At 41.4% G+C, this 15,900-nt stretch overlaps 1 protein-coding gene across 4 annotated transcripts in view; it reads left to right on the top strand.

Annotated features, from left to right (window-relative positions):
• Window positions 1-5,867, top strand: part of MED24 (mediator complex subunit 24) — a 64,821-nt gene extending 58,954 nt beyond the window's left edge. For 2 of the 4 annotated variants that reach the window (XM_054994906.1, XM_054994904.1), the window contains exons 24-26: window positions 1,669-1,746; window positions 3,272-3,420; window positions 5,122-5,867. In XM_054994906.1, the coding sequence (XP_054850881.1) occupies window positions 1,669-1,746; window positions 3,272-3,420; window positions 5,122-5,238 (344 nt within the window). In that variant the 3' untranslated portion in view covers window positions 5,239-5,867. Of the gene's footprint in view, window positions 1-1,665; window positions 1,747-3,271; window positions 3,421-5,121 lie in introns of all 4 variants that reach the window. The other 2 variants (XM_054994905.1, XM_054994903.1) reach the window with 1 other exon arrangement.
• Window positions 5,868-15,900: the final 10,033 nt, after the last annotated feature.

Here is a 15,900-nt window from a genome sequence, read left to right as displayed (position 1 = left end):
ATAAGACATGCAGACTATACTATTGCTTTAACAAGGTTTATAGACTAAACAACTAGCTTTGTTACATTGCCTTAAGTGTATTTTTATTTGTTATTTACTTAGTTTTCACTGCTGTTGCCTTTATGCTAGTTTTGAGATTGACAGAACGGCAACTTAAGAATCAAGGCATAATTCCTGGAGTCAGTACATTTTATTCTGTTGTAGAACTTACGGAGACAGAAAACTGTTTAGTTACATTATTTATACTCTGCCTTTGTCAGTAAGACTCAAGGCAGGTTACACAATGTAAGTCCCTGCAGTCAGTAGGAAAAGCCGTCTGATAAGCAATGTAATAGGAGTAGGATTTCATAAAACCATTTAGTCCAATCTTGCCCAAAATCCAGCAACCAAGGCTGGGCTATTAAATTATAAGCAGTAAAATGGTTAGTATAGCCAAGCCATGTGAATTTCTGACCAAGAAGCCCTGTCCCACCCCAGCTTATTGGTGAAAGGAGGCTGCAGGGCAGGGGGCAACAGAATACAGTGGCTGGCTGGACTTACAGATTAGTACCAAGTATGCATCTCTACTGCTAGTTGAGATGTTCTTGTTCCTTATTGGCAGAAGGATGCTGTGGGTGGAGTGGCTGGTCTCTCTGCAGTGTCCTTGACTGTGTTGCCCAGGGTCTGGGCTCCTCTCTTGATACATACCTGTCAGGTCACCTGTTGAAGTCTTGCTTAAGGCTTGAGGTGGGGGGGCAAGTCAAGCCAGTTTTGAGAACAGGAGAACTATATTCTCTGGCGCACTTTTCCTGGCTCTGGAAGATCCCTGTGTGATTACTCCAGCTGTCTTTTTTGGGAACCGTATGGCTGGACTTACATCATGGTGGTGGTAGTGCAGGAAGAGCATAGAGGGGAGAAAAACCAGCAGGTGGGAGAAAATGTGGATGGGTGAGAGGAAGAAGGGAGGAAGCAGCCTTTTAAAGATGCTTGCTTAGTTGGGTGTCAATTTCTGGGCTGCTTTTTGCTGAATTAAAGTTGGGGCTAAAGTGGAAACCAAGCCAAGGACAAATAAAAAATGAGTAGTTTCAAGTAGGTTGCATTTTGGTCTGTAGTAGAACAGCAGGATTTGAGTCCAGTGGCACTTTAGAGACCAACAAAATTTTCTAGAAACCTGAAGAAGGGAGCTTTGAGTCTCCAAAGCTTGTACCTTGAAAATCTTGTTGGACTCTAAGGCACCACTGGACTTAAATCCTGCTAAAATGGGTAGAGCTCTGTGGCTAAGGTGAGAGCAGGGAATGCCCCAGTTCAAATTTCACCTCCATTCATGAACATGGTAACCCTTGAAGCAAGCCACAGTTCTTTCTGCCTCAGCCGGCACTGTCTTTGTCTCCCCCTTCCCCTTTCCTTCTGCTCCACAATAAGGGGATATTTTTTCTTTCTTTACTTTCCATACAGGGTTGTTTTAAGGATTACTGAGAGGCTGTATGTTGAGTTGCAAAAATATTCAAATGTTGTTACCATTTTTACATCCTTAATGAAGAATGATGTTGTCAAACATTTAAGGTGGCAGGCCACAGTCATAGGTTTGGCCATACCCCTCTTGCCGTATTGGGTCTCTCAAAGAACTTTACTGAGCCCCAGCCAATTTAATTGTCTCTCAGACTGGGATATTTTCTCTTTCTTCAGCAGACCGGACCATGAGCAGTTCACTGTCTGCCTCGCAGCTCCACACAGTCAGCATGAGAGACCCTCTGAACAGAGTGTTAGGTAAGCCATTCAATTCTAGTGAGGCCACAGAGAAAGTTCTAGAACAAAATCTGAAGCAGGCCTGACAGAACTTTTCAACCCAGGCCCAAATTATGTCGAGCTTTTGTTTGATTTCTTGGTTACCAAGTGTTCTACTGTGAAATTAGTTCATGAATTGCTTCAGTTTGTTCCTGGAATTTTAAATAATGAAGAGTCTCTCTCAACATACAGAGGTTTGCCATTCTGTCTTTAAAAGTCACTGGAACCCTTAGAGGCATGTTTGTTTCCATCTGAGCAGATTCTGGTGTTGAGCAACTACACTTTGCGTGACCGATGGTTTACATGATTTAATATGGCCGATGAACAAGTGGCAACACGAAACGGGAATTGAGAATGATGCTGGCAATATACCTGTCGGCTGTACATTGGAAGTTATAATCAGCTTTTGTGTTCTTCAGCCCTTGTGCTTGTCCGTTTCATAAGCGGAACGAGGAAGGTCACCTGGTCTATATTTTGTTGAATGAGAATTTGCACATAATTGTGTAGAAGAAAGAACAAAGAACAAACGGAATCTAGTACTCTTTCACCAGTTTCACTGGAGTATCTGCAAACTATTCATTATGGAAATTTGTATGGACTGTTTCCTGTAATATGACCACTTAGTGGCTTGTATATGATAATTTGTAAATTGTCTATATACTGTTGGTTTATTTGACTAATATCGCACATATTTAGCACTTAGCACTTTGTATAAGGATTAAATTTACTTATTGTAATTGTTATCTGTTATCCCCGGAGACCGTTGTGGTTCTGTTGCTGTATGACATCCTTTCCGGTGGAGCTGCATTTGTGTTAGGATAGCATGTGGTTTTTAGGCAGGGCTCTCATTTTGGGCAAATGATCAGTATCAGCTTATAAGGACTGCTGAGTTTACAACCTTTACCAGCCAGTTTGAATCATGAATGTGACCCTGATCGGAGTCTCAAAATTCCACTAGAAATAGACAAAATTAAATGGGGGCTGCTTGTCTTTGTTGGCTAGAAATGTATGTTATAACACTAATTTATTTTTCATTTATTAATTTCAATATTTATACCCAACCTTTCTTGCCATCCATACTGACTCCTACAAAATTCTTTGCTGGCTGCCAAGAACTTACAAAATTTTCTCCTATCCTGCCCCATCTGCTGTTTAACAGTGTAATGCTACGATGATGGAGGGAGAGTTGACTTAGTATTGTAGTTAAGAGAATGAGCTGTGATTCAGCAAGCCCCCAATTTAAATTTCCTCTCCTGCCCTGAACTCACTATAGGGCCTTAGATAAGACATTCCCTTTTGGCTTTAGCCCCCCACCTTGCGATATGGGGATAACAACAACCTTGCAACATCACTGGAAGGATTATAGCAAGGTAACATATGTGCAGTTCTCTGAATGCTCAGAACTGCTATAGAAACGCAACATTTTTGTTTTTGTTAAATTGTCTGAAACAGTTTTCTGCTGTGGGGGCAGGGCTTTGCTTACGTCCTTCCCTTGCCTGTACTTCAGCTAACCTCTTCCTGCTGATCTCCTCCATCTTGGGCGCAAAGACAGCTGGAACACACACCCAGTTTGTCCAGTGGTTCATGGAAGAGTGTGTGGACAGCTTGGAGCAGGGAAGCCGTGGTAGTATCCTGCAATTTATGCCTTTCACTATGGTGAGTTAATTCCCCTGCTTCTGTAGTTCCTTCTGCGGCTTCTTAAGTCTTCCTCCAGGGACCTGGCTTTCTCTTAGAAACCCTTTCAGTGTGGCTGGAGCAAAAGGAGCTCAAGGGAAAATGATGAGGGATGGGGGGAGAAGGATTCAAGAGACCCTTTTCTTAAACACTGTTCTTCCTCTGGATAATGCAGCCCCTGTAGTTGCAGTTAGAAAGTGGGTGAGGATGTAAAAACAAAAAAAAACATGGAAGATGCTTTTTGCTCCTCCGCCCTTACAGTTTCCTGCCACCGGAGGGCGTCTGTTGGCAGGAAATGCAAGTACCGAAGAAAATCATAGAGGGTTAAGTAACTCAGGTACTTTTTTCCCCTTCAGATGTGAGAAATTGTTGTGGGTGTGTTGCCCTCACATTTGAGGTCAAAACAGACCAAATGCTGGGATGATTGTTAGTGCTTTTTTAAAAAAAGGCTACAGGTGTGCCTGCCCGACTGCTTCTTTAAGAGCCCTGTGGCGTAGAGTGGTAAGCTGCAGTACTGCAGCCCAAGCTCTGCTCACAACCTGAGTTTGATCCCGGAGGTAGCCGGCTCAAGGTTGACTCAGCTTTCCATCCTTCTGAGGTCGGTAAAATGAGTACCCAGTTTCCTGGGGGTAAAGTGTAGATGACTGGGGAAGGCAAAGGCAAACCACCTTGTAACAAAAAGTCTGCCAAGAAAACGTTGTGATGCAACGTCCCCCTGTGGGTCAGTAATGACTCGGTGCTTGCACAGGGGACTACCTTTACCTTTACCTTCCCCCCCCCCAATGCTTACTATATTGTGGAAGAACTGGTGTCAATTTAATAAAACTCTGAGGAGTGAGACGGCTCCTTCATATTACAGCTCCCAGATGTATCCATTGGGGCCTTCAGACTTTCCCTTGCAGATAGGCGACCTTTTTGTAAATTTAACAGCACTCTGGGGAGGGGAATTGTCACTAGTTTTTCAGGGGGCATTAAGGGGGACTAAATTGTATAAAGGGAATTTAATTAATTGCAGCTTTTTTGTCCCTCTAAAGCTTTTATTGTGTATCTGCAAATGATGTTGGTATCGAAAGCTAAATGATGTACATTTCTCCTAAAACCCTCACCTTCCACGTGGGTATAACAGTCAACCTATATGTTAAACCCATCGTTTCTGTTTGTATTTCATTTGTTTGATCCTAAAAGTGGATTGCAAAACACTTTTTTTAAATTCTGTCTGGAATCTGTTTCCCATCAATTTCATTGGGTGTCCTGGAAGAGGGAGAAAAAGTTCTGCCTGTCCATTTTCTCCAAACAATGTGTAATTGTATAAAACTCATTCACCACCATCTTAGGCATTTTTTTTTTAAACTGAGAAGCCCAGAATCCTTCGCTTTTTCTCTATTATCAGAAAAACAAACCCTAGGTAAGTCCAACATTCCCTTTCCTGTGGCTACCACATTTTCTTGGTCAGCCATGAGACTCTGGAAGAGGGTAAGAAATGAGGCCTACAACCGCACAAGTTACAGGCTTTATTGTTATCTCTGAATGGGCACTACAAATAGCTGGTCTCTCTGGATTGCCTCTTTGCCATGGAGGTAAATGTGTTGTTTAACATACCTGCTTTCGTAGAGCTTTTCCTGCTAGCATCTGTTGGTCAGATGTTCCCTTGACCTTTTTCTCTTCCTTTTCCCCACTGATCAGGTCTCAGAGTTGGTGAAAGCATCCACCATGTCCAGTCCCAAAATTGTACTAGCCATCACAGACCTCAGCTTGCCTCTGGGCCGCAGGGTGGCTGCCAAAGCCATTGCTGCCTTGTGAGCATCATGAAGGGGCCCTGTTGCAGGCACGGGTGAATCCTGAGAGTGTAATCACGGCAGTGGGATAGCAGAGAACCTGGATCTTCTCCAAAAGCTGCCACAATGCTTCCTTGAGCTGTGCACAAACACCACAGAAGCAGCCCAGGTTGCAGCAATGGGAGAAGATTGCTGAGCTGGACTTGAATGCGTCTTGAAAGTACCTCCACCAGCTGCTTAAATGGCACCATAGCTGCCACTTTTAAGTGTTGCTAAGGATCATGGGATATTTTCCTTCATCTAGTGGCACTACTGACTGTCATCCAAAAGTGTTGTCCTAATTTTGTGGATGCTTTTCCTGAGGTTTGTCTTTGATTGTTGGGAGAAAAATCTGGGGTTTTCCCCATCCATTCTGGGGGAGTGAAAAAAACCCTGAAAGGATCTACATTGCTAAGTAAACAAGTTACATGACAGGTTTTTAAGGTGATGTTTCCTTTGTATTTTCCAAAAACTTTGCAGAAATCTTCATAAAGAGAAAGCTATGGAAACATGTTTGTTCTCCTGTGTTCTGTAACAGAAGCTAATTTTCCCTGAGGACTGAATTTCACAAAGCAAACATGATAAATATAATTCCAACATGCTTTTCTATCCTCATCTTTCTGTGTATAGTTTTGCATTATTTTTCTTGGCTTTTTGCTGCTTTTGTTGATATATATATTTTTAAAAATAAATACTGAAAAATCCTTTTTGCTACCTCCCGGAAGTTTACATGGCAAATTAATTCAAGTGAAACACAGAGATAAGTACCATAATTTCATGATTACACTGCGTGGGCATTGAATTTCATGTTGGGCACAAAATTCAGCACCCCCAAGAATCTCAGCAAGTTCTTAGCATAGCCATTGAAAGTAGGCAGTGCCTGGTGAAATCAAAGGACTCCTGGGAACCTTCAGTGCCAGGTCTAACTTTGCTCATCTCTATGGGACGAGCCATGGTGGCTCAAAGGTGGAGCATCTGCTTGGCAAACAGAAAGTCCCAAGTTCAATCCCCAGCTTCTCCAGCTAAAAAGGATCAGTTGTAGGTGATGTGAAAGATCACTGCTTGAGACCATGAAGAACCGCTGCCAGTCATAGCAAACAAGGCCAACTTTGATAGACCCAGTGGGCTGACCTAATATGAGACAACTTCATTTAGAAAGGGATCGTGGCTCAGTGATTGGGCATCTGCTTTGTATGCAGAAGGTCCCAGGTCCAGTCCCTGACATCGCTAAGTGAAAAGATCAGATCCTGGGGATTTGTGGAAGACCTCTGTGAGAGCCACTGCCAGTCAGATAAGGCAATACTGCCCTTGATAGACAAATGGTCTGACAGTGGAAGGCAACTTCATCTGTTCATGGGTTCCATGACTTGGTGACCTGCAATATATACAAATGTATATATTGCAGAATTCAGCTTCTCATGTAGAACTCACATGGGTGAGTTTACTTTTCTGATCTTAAAACAATGGGCTTGGGCAGGAAGGATCTGAGGTGTTGTGGTAAAGCTCTGTTTCAGCTCTAGCAAGCCTGGCTTTTGCTAGTTCTTGTGGTTAGAGCCACAAAGTGAACATTTTTGGTGTTGGAGGTGAAAATATGCAGGGAGAAAATGCAGACCATGTGAATATACATCAACAAATCTGGCTGTCTTGTAGTCTCCATTCCACGTCTGGATTTGCTGTAACTGTCCTCAAGCCCCTGTTGATCTTTGGAAATGCCAGGATTTGTGAATGAGGGATAAACATCAAGTCTCTTTCATGGCATGTATGAGTAATAGGCCTTTCTACTAATCCTTCCGTTAGCGTTAGGATAATTTTTTTTGTATTGCTATGAAAGTCATTTGCCTGGAATTTGTAATTAGAGCCCAACTCATGCTCCAGAACCAGGAGCTCTGTGCAAGATAGTTAAAGAGGGTGAGAGGATCATCCTTCTTTTGGACTCTTTCTGCTATGGGCTGAAGGACCAGGTTGTTCCTAGCGGGAAGCATTTACAAGTAGGAAAATGGGGGAAGGTTGCAATTGGGGATTAGGAAGTTTCAAGCATACATCAAAGGCTCCAGCCTAAAAATTGCATCATGCAATCCGGGCAGAGTTTTCTGAAAGTGGGTGAGGCTGCCCTCTGCCTCCAGCCACATCCAACAGAACAAATCCCAGAGCAGGAAATATGTGGGGCCTTTTTTAATGGCACCCTTGGCCCTACCCTGCTCTCTCTCAAACACATCTAAAGATGCCCTTGCACCTCCTTTGTCAACTTCTCTAATGGCTGATGGTGCCTCATTTTGTTGTTGTTGCATTTATTTCTTGCGGCAACTCGGCAGATTACGAAATACGAATTCAGGCAGATAGCAAAGACGTCTGGTAAACAATGCAATACAGAAACGGAAAGCAATGCAAACCAAAAAGGCAACCAACAATGGTCTGAGGCATGACGTACCATAATGAAGAAAGGGGTGACAAAGGTAGAGTACATTGCTCTAAAACAGAAAGGTCCGCCCTCTATGGTTGGGGGTGAGGGTGTTGCACAGTAGTGAGACATGGAGATGACTATGACAGGCTTTGCTTGCGGTTGCTGTCTGTCTAATTGCCATTTTTGGGTTGGAGGAGGAGGCTTTATTTGGATCAGATTGGCTAATGACATGGGGGAGAGAAAGGGTTTTCACTACAGATGACATTCCTCCTCTCAAGGTTGCATGCAAAGTTTGCCTTTTGCAAGTGCCTTTATGTGTATGAGCAGAATATTGACTAGGCTGTGTGAGTGGGATAAAGGTTGGTCCCAGTTCAAGCTGTTGGTCTTGATGATGAACCAGGAAAGCCAAGCTTAGCTGAACTGTGAGGAAGCTCTTGGTTTCCAAATGGAGGCTTGCTGTTGGCTTAGGAGGAAATCCTTTGTGGCTTTCATTTTTTAAAGTCATTTAATTTGTCACCCTTCCCCTTCCAATAATGGCAAGTATGACCAAATCTTTAAGACATGGCTTTCCGTTTTGACATCAAAGTGGCATCTCTCTCTCTACATACGTACGCACACAAACACATTTCATCTGTTGCTTGGTAGGTTTACTCTAGGGAGCTTTCTTTTTCTTTGAAGTTAGAAATCCAGAGTGACCATGTTTCCCTAGTAAATTGATGTTTTCAGTTCTTTGGTTACTGAGAGCAATTTAATTCGGTTCTGTTCTCATGGTTCCTTCCATCATTGTTGCTTTTGTGTTTGTTAACAAAGAGAGAATGACTGTAGTGTAGTGATTAAGAACTGTGACCTGAGAACTCCTTCCCTTCCATTCAGGGCCGTTTCCAGACGGCCCCCCGCCTCGCGAAACGTCGCGCGTCGTCGCGCGTCGTTGCGCAGAAAACGCGAAATATCGCGTTTTCTCGCGCGAGTTTTGCGCGACGTCGCGCAAAACTCGCGCAAGAAAACGCGATATTTTGCGTTTTCTGCGCAACGACGCGCGACGACGCGCGACGTTTCGCGAGGCGGGGGGCCGTCTGGAAACGGCCAGCGTCTCCCCTCTCACATGAACTCAGCAAGGAGGCTTAGGCCAAGTCTATTTCTTCTCCCACCTCAGCATCCCACCCACCCCCCATCTGAAATATGGGGTTTAGGAGGTAGGGTAATAATTAATTGAATAAAATAATAAAATTTTGACCCATGGTACGGTTGTTGTAAGGGATACAACAATCTGTTACGTGACATGTTTTGAACATGCTTAAAATCTGTATAAATGCTTAGGAGTCTTTTAATACTTTAGACTCTAACGTGATTTATCCCAGTATATGTTGGTATGTGTTAGAGCCCACTTCATTAGCTGCATGAGGTACGTCTTCAGTGGCCAAATGTTTATATATGCAGTTATAAAGAAAAGATAACAATAAACAGCAGGTACAAAGCACCATGAAATGGGAAGTACAGGGTGAGATGTAATTATATAATATTAAATATGATTAAGACAAGTACAAAGCCCATTTACAATACTAATAATTGACATTTGTTAGGCTAATACCCGGGGTTGGATTCCGCCAGCTTTTTCATTCATCGTCTCTACTATCTTTTTCTTCCCACATGTTTTTTATCCATACAGATCGCATAATCCCCAGCATAGCATAGCATTTATGGTGGTCAGTGGGGATCCCTCCTTCCTTTACGAGAAGAAAAAATGACTGAGGAGTTCCAGGTTTTACTAGGGAATTATATAGTATACAGTGTTTCCTCTGGAATTATATAAATGCTTGTTTTAAAATCTTGAACTGAACAATTCCAGCTTTTTTTGCATTTGCATTCATTCCAAGTCTTAAGGGTAGGATGTCTTATTCCGCAATGTTTTGCACTGTGTTTTTAACCTCAGGAATCTAACATTTGGACCTGATCATAGAACTCAAAATCCTGGCTTTGGCCCCAGAGCCCCACTCCACCTATCCCACACTCACAACTGAGTCTATGTACTTTAAATCTACAATGGATCCCAACCAAATATCAGGATATTTTATTCCCACTCCACTTAACAAAGTGCCTACAGGGCAAATGTATGTACAACTCAAGTGAGTTGAGCCTATATACAGTGGATGAAAGCTGGAAAAATTTTAGGCTTGCTACTTGATCTGAGAGTGAGGATTTATTTTCAAACAAAAATAACTATCATGAAGAGCAACCGCAACAGACGTCCACTGACGTTACACCACTGCAGGCCCGAACTCCCGAGCAAAGCAATGGCAAACTACTTCTATTCATCCCTTGCCTTGAAAACCCTCTGGGGTCACTGTAAGTCTGCTGTAACTTGACAGCTCTTCTTTACACACACACATTTCTCCCAGCCAGAGTTCTTTTATGGAGGGTAACTTGCACATTATGCAGAAGCACTGAAAAGAGTGAATTTAGGAATCCTCTTCTAATGCTTTCGATCAATATCAAACGTGCATTTTCCCCGTGGGAAGATATGGACTGTCTTTCTGTTTTGAACTTATGTTGGTTCACAGCTAAGAAGCCAAGTTGTTGCTTTGGACTTTATTCTTGGGCTGTTAGGTTTTCTTTTCCCCCAGTCCTTCCAAGTACTGTCCAAAGTCACCTTGAGCCTTCACAAAGGAAACTTGAACTTACTATTACTTCTCCCCAATATCCTATCTGTAGCTGAGAATGTCCTTGAGGCCCCAGAAGGAAGTGGGGAATTCCTAAGATCTTTTGTGGAATACACTAATACTCCACCAGGCCACTAAGTGTTGTGCTAGTAATAAGTATTATTTTTTAGGTACACCCCTAAAACAATTCTGTTCAGAATGTCCCAGGGCATTCCTTGATTGAGTCAAATGCTTTTTCATGTATGATTCACAACCCTCTGCTCCACATCCCAGTCTTTGAGCCATATGTATCTTGTACATGACAAAGCCTTCTGACGGCAAGCATGGGATAGGGAAACCACCTCAATCTCTCCTGGGAATTGTCTGTGCAGAATTGAAGATGACACCGGAGAAACTGGGAACTTGCTGGATTTCCAATCAGTATTTTGACTGTTTGTTTGGTACTGTTTGTTTGGCAACGTTCCCATGTCTCCTAGAAGCAGCTGGCCAGCGGTAGTCTGATACCAAAAAGATCAACCAATCCCTGTGAATGGAAACTGCAGACACCAGATCAGGAAGTTGGCAGAAATTCTCTTACGAGCTTGATGTGATTGACATCTCTTTGCCTCGTTGGGCTTCAGCAAAAATATTTTAAGGTCCCCTAGTTGACACAGAAAGCACACTGACCTTGCAGTTTGACTTCTGTTTCCTTCCTGCTTGGCTGCCTTGTGAAAAAGCAGTGGCTAGTCCCAAACCATTGTGCAAGTTAGAGGAAATAATGTCGTTGGTAGTTTGTGCACTGTTGCCGGGTACCTATGGGATATTCTCTGGCTCACCCCCATCAAGGCAGTTGAACTTAAAAATGTTTACTTCTGCTGCTCTTCCCCCCCCTTTTTCCTGTTGTGCAAATAGATAAAAATAGGGGGGGGGGAGGTGATGATCATCATGCTTATGTAACTTCACCTCCTTGAATTGGCTTTCAGAATGGGGAGAGACCATAAATCATGCAAGATTGCAGTCAGAAGTTGGTCAAAGATTGCTGGCTAACACAATAGTTGATTGACGACATTAAGGAAATGGGAGGAAGGATTCAGAGCTGTAAAACTGGGGTGGGATATGATGGAGGTCTTTGGCATGTTTAAAGTACGTCTGCAAAGCCAAGGATCCAGGGTGACAGGGCCTGATAAGAATGTCCAAGAAACATCGCCTAAGCAACACCCTCAAAATGCTGTTGCTTGTTCTTCCCGTAAAGGAACACATCGCAGTGGAAACACCCTTGATAGTAATACAGAGCCAACTGGAAAGGAGATTCCCTTGCTGGATGTTGCCTGACAATAGTTATGTATCGAAAATAATTATCATATAACTTATAGGGACATGATAAACTCTCAAGGAGAAATTAAGTCCTGACAAACATTAAAAGATGAAGGGGGGCAAAGTACAATGGCTATTATATTTCCAACTAGTCTCAATATTTAAAAAGACATTCATTTATCAAGAGGTGTAATAAGGGAGTTGACTGAATTTTAAAAGGTGATTACACAACAAAAGGAACATTTATTAGGATAAATTTACAAGCTATTACTTCAATTTGATACAGAAACAGAGTAAGTTAAAATATACATGATAAAATAGATGCAAAATTTTGAGGAAGAGAGAGCTTTCCAACAATGGGAAATCTTATGGACAAAATATATAACATTTACTGTCAGTCAAGCACTAAGAGAAAATTGGTATAAAATGTTTTATAGGTGGTACGTCACTCCAAAAGATATAAAGAAGATGGACAAGAAAAACAATGGGATATGTTGGAAGTGTAAAGAAGTAGATGGCACCTTTTACCACATGTCATGCATGGTCATGTAAAAAGACTAAAAAATACTGGAAAGAAATACATGTTGAAATCCAGAAAATTTTGAAAATCAAATTTACTATGAAAACTAAGAACATGTTATTAGGCATCTTACCAGAGAATATCCAAAAAATCTCAGAAGAATTATTTAGATACATGGTAGTGGAGGACAGAGTTATATTTGTAATGAAATAGAAAGCAGAAGAGTGTTCAAGCCAAGAACAATGGAAAGATAAATTAGCAAAGTAGGTAGTAATAGCTAAATTAATGAACTGTGTAAGTAGAAGGCCAGTGAAAGAATTTCAGAATAAATGGAAGGCTTATTACTTATATTTAACTTAATAATTGGGGAGGAAATACAGAAATTATTGAAAAGATAAATAAAAATATTTTTTCTGATATATAATGTATTGAAAATGGGTGAACAGGGGGGCAATACTTATTTTATAATTGTTACTTCATTATATTATCATTTGTTGTATAGTTTTATTTCAAATTATAGCCTAAGATTATCAATGGGCTTGTTGGATATAACATGGAACAATCTATGATTTCGCTTAATACTAAATATTATGAAATTACTATTTAATTAATATTAATATTGACTGATGCTTGGTAAAGTATTAACTACAATTTATTACAATTATGGCTATTATACTATATAACATCATATAACTAATTTTTCCTTTCTGGTGTTCTGTTCATACTTAAATTAAAAAAAGAAAAAGAAAAAAATATGTATCAATAGAATCAGGTTTTTGGGCTGTTTCCGTCTTTGATGCTTAAATTAGGATTTTTTGTTTATTTATATAACAGCTGACACAGCATTTTGCAAAGTAATGAGACAACAACAAAAGGATGGATTCCTTGCCCCAAGGAACTTGAAATCCAGATTTCAACAGCGGAGGAGCAAAAGGAGAAATTAAGTTAAAACTAGAGGGGTGGGGGGCGAATGAGAGAGGAACGGCAATTTTCTTTTTCTTCTAGTCAGTGATGAGGACAGAAGGTTTAAGGCCAAGGGGCTTCCTTGGAGAGGTCTGTTTTGCTGGAAGGTTTCGAAGGAAGTGATACAGCATCAGCAGCCAGTTCAAGGCTCTCCTATGCATGCCTCTTTCTCCTGGCCCCAGTTTGTATGTAATGATATCACCTCTAATTTGCTAGTTAATGATGTCTCCTCTGACAGACATTCCTAGTACAATACGTAATGCACATTTTGAAGTTTATTTTATTTCACTTTATAGCTTGCGTTTCTCACTGGGACTCAAGATAGATTGCACAGTGTAAATCAATGCAGTCAATAGGATGAGACATCTGATAAGAAGTGTAATAGGGCTAGGATTACAGAAATCTGCCACAAAGTATAAAGTGTTAGACACAATGCATTACACAATGCAGAGAATGGTAGAGGGGCAGGTGAAACGGCTGCCTTCAAGTCCTTATGGGTCCTCTGCTTGTTTTTATGTTTTTTCTTTGGTTTAAGTAGGGTAGAATTCTAACTCAAGAACTGTGTTGTCCCAGATGTTGCGAGTCCACAGCTATCAATCATCCAATTGGTATGATATGCCAGCAGCACAAAACTAGAAAAACATACATCACGTCAATCACTGTAGCTTTATGATGTCTTTTGATTAAATTTCAGTTTACGTTTTCATTTTCTAAATATTTGTTACTATTTTTTTTTGCTTCAATACTGAGAATCTAACAAAAATTCAAACAAGACCTCAAGCTGATGATTCAGTTGTCTGGGCACATCCTTTAAAATATTTAGGTAGACCAGGCCTGCCTTGAATTCCATCCGTGGTTTCCATCATCAGAAATGTATAGATGATACAAAGAAATTAAGATGAATTAAACAGATTCCTCCAAGTATGTAAGATGCTGGCCTTTATAAGCCTGGAGGTAGTGAAGAGAGTCATAAGCATGGGATTGGTGCTCTGGTTACACAAGATCCTCTGTGCAATCCTGTGCAGGTTGGGTTTAGGGTGGTGTAACTCTGCAAAGGATTGCGCTGTGCTGGTAGTCATCAAATGATTCAAGAAGCTAGCAAGGACAGAGTTCATGTATCAATAATACAGATTGCTACACTAGGTTACTCGTCGAAGGCAGCCCTTGACAAGGATAGCTTTGCTGCCTTAACTAGACCAATCACTTAAATGACCAGGGCTTTTTTTCAGCTGGAACATGGTGGAATGGAGTTCCGGAACCTCTTGAAAATGGTCACATGGCTGGTGGCCCCACCCCCTGATCTCCAGACAGAGGGGAGTTTAGATTGACCTCCGTGCTGCCAAGCGGCGCGGAGGGCAATCTAAACTCCCCTCTGTCTGGAGATCAGGGGGCGGGGCCACCAGCCATGTGACCATTTTCTCCGAGGGCAACCCACTGAGTTCCACCACCTCTTTTCCCAGAAAAAAAGCCCTGTAAATGACATTGCATTTATGAACAGCAAGATTCAAGTCCAGTAGCATCTTAAAGACCAACAAGGGTTTCAGGGTATAAGCGTCTAGAGTCAAAGCTCCCTTTGTCAAATTGTACTGACGAGGACACTTTGGTCACCTTGAGAGAAGGTAACAACAGTAACTTGAAGTCAGTGAACAGTTTTTTAAAAGATACCATAGGCAGGAATTGGTGACCAACATACTCAGTACAGTCTGAATTACGAGTATGCAATAGTAGTTCTTGAAGAATGAGTGTACAGCAACTAAAACACACAATTTAAAGTGTCAAAGACTACATCCGGTCATAAAATGCCTACTATCTACCTAGAAAGATAAAGGCAATCGAGTTGAAAAGTTCACCCTCACTAAGTGAAGGAGGATATTCAAGTGGTGTCTGTGACTCTTATGGTGTCTTCAGAGATGATAAACACAAAGATCTGTTGACCTGCATTTCTATTTCACCATCTAATCGAACCCTTGAATGGTTTCCTCCTTTTCCAGAAACTTCAATTAACTAACCATATTTGGAAGAAAAGATTCATTATTTTTTGGAGGTAGGTTTGTAAATAGGAATTAATTTTCCCCTTGTTATTATGACTGTGGTCTTTATCAGAAAACTGGGGGCATTCTACTATGATTCCCAGGCACCTTTATGCCATTAGATGCCACATCCGATTAAAGCTGTCCCATTTCTTAGGGTTTAAAAATAGATTCCATTTCTGGCCATTAATTGGGTGAGCCTGATCTCGTCAGATCTCAGAAGGCTAAACAGAGTCAGCCTTGGTTAGTAATTGGATGGGAGACCTCCAACAAAGACCAGGGTTGCAGAGGCAGGCAATAGCAAACCACCTGTTAGTCTTTTGCCACAAACACCCTGCCAGGGGTCACCATAAGTCAGCTATGACTTGAGGGCACTCTCTACCACCATGGCTTAAAATTCTGCTGAACTGGGATGGCTTTCTTGGTTTCTGGCCCCCTGAAAGAGCTATCTATCAGTTGCCCTTTGGCATTCTGCACATATGCTAGATCTTTAAAATCAGCAATGAAAAAAATGACTTTATTGTTATACTGACACAGGATACAGAGGTATAGTATTCCTACATTAACATAGTAAAAAAATTTACAAGGTGAATGGAATAGCAGAGCAAGGATGACCATACCAATAAAAATCAGTGCTGAAAAGCACAAGATTTTATTGTTATGATATTTTTGTTACTTTGATATAGTGATGCCACATTAACAAGAGTTTTTAAAAGTTTTTAAAATATTGAAGTGGTCATTCAACCACACATGACAGGAGCTTCCAGGGAAACAGTGCCGGAGC

Source organism: Eublepharis macularius, chromosome 12 (genome assembly GCF_028583425.1).
Source record: "Eublepharis macularius isolate TG4126 chromosome 12, MPM_Emac_v1.0, whole genome shotgun sequence".
In the NCBI taxonomy this organism is placed as follows: domain Eukaryota; kingdom Metazoa; phylum Chordata; class Lepidosauria; order Squamata; family Eublepharidae; genus Eublepharis; species Eublepharis macularius.
This window is presented reverse-complemented; position numbering and strand designations above follow the sequence as displayed.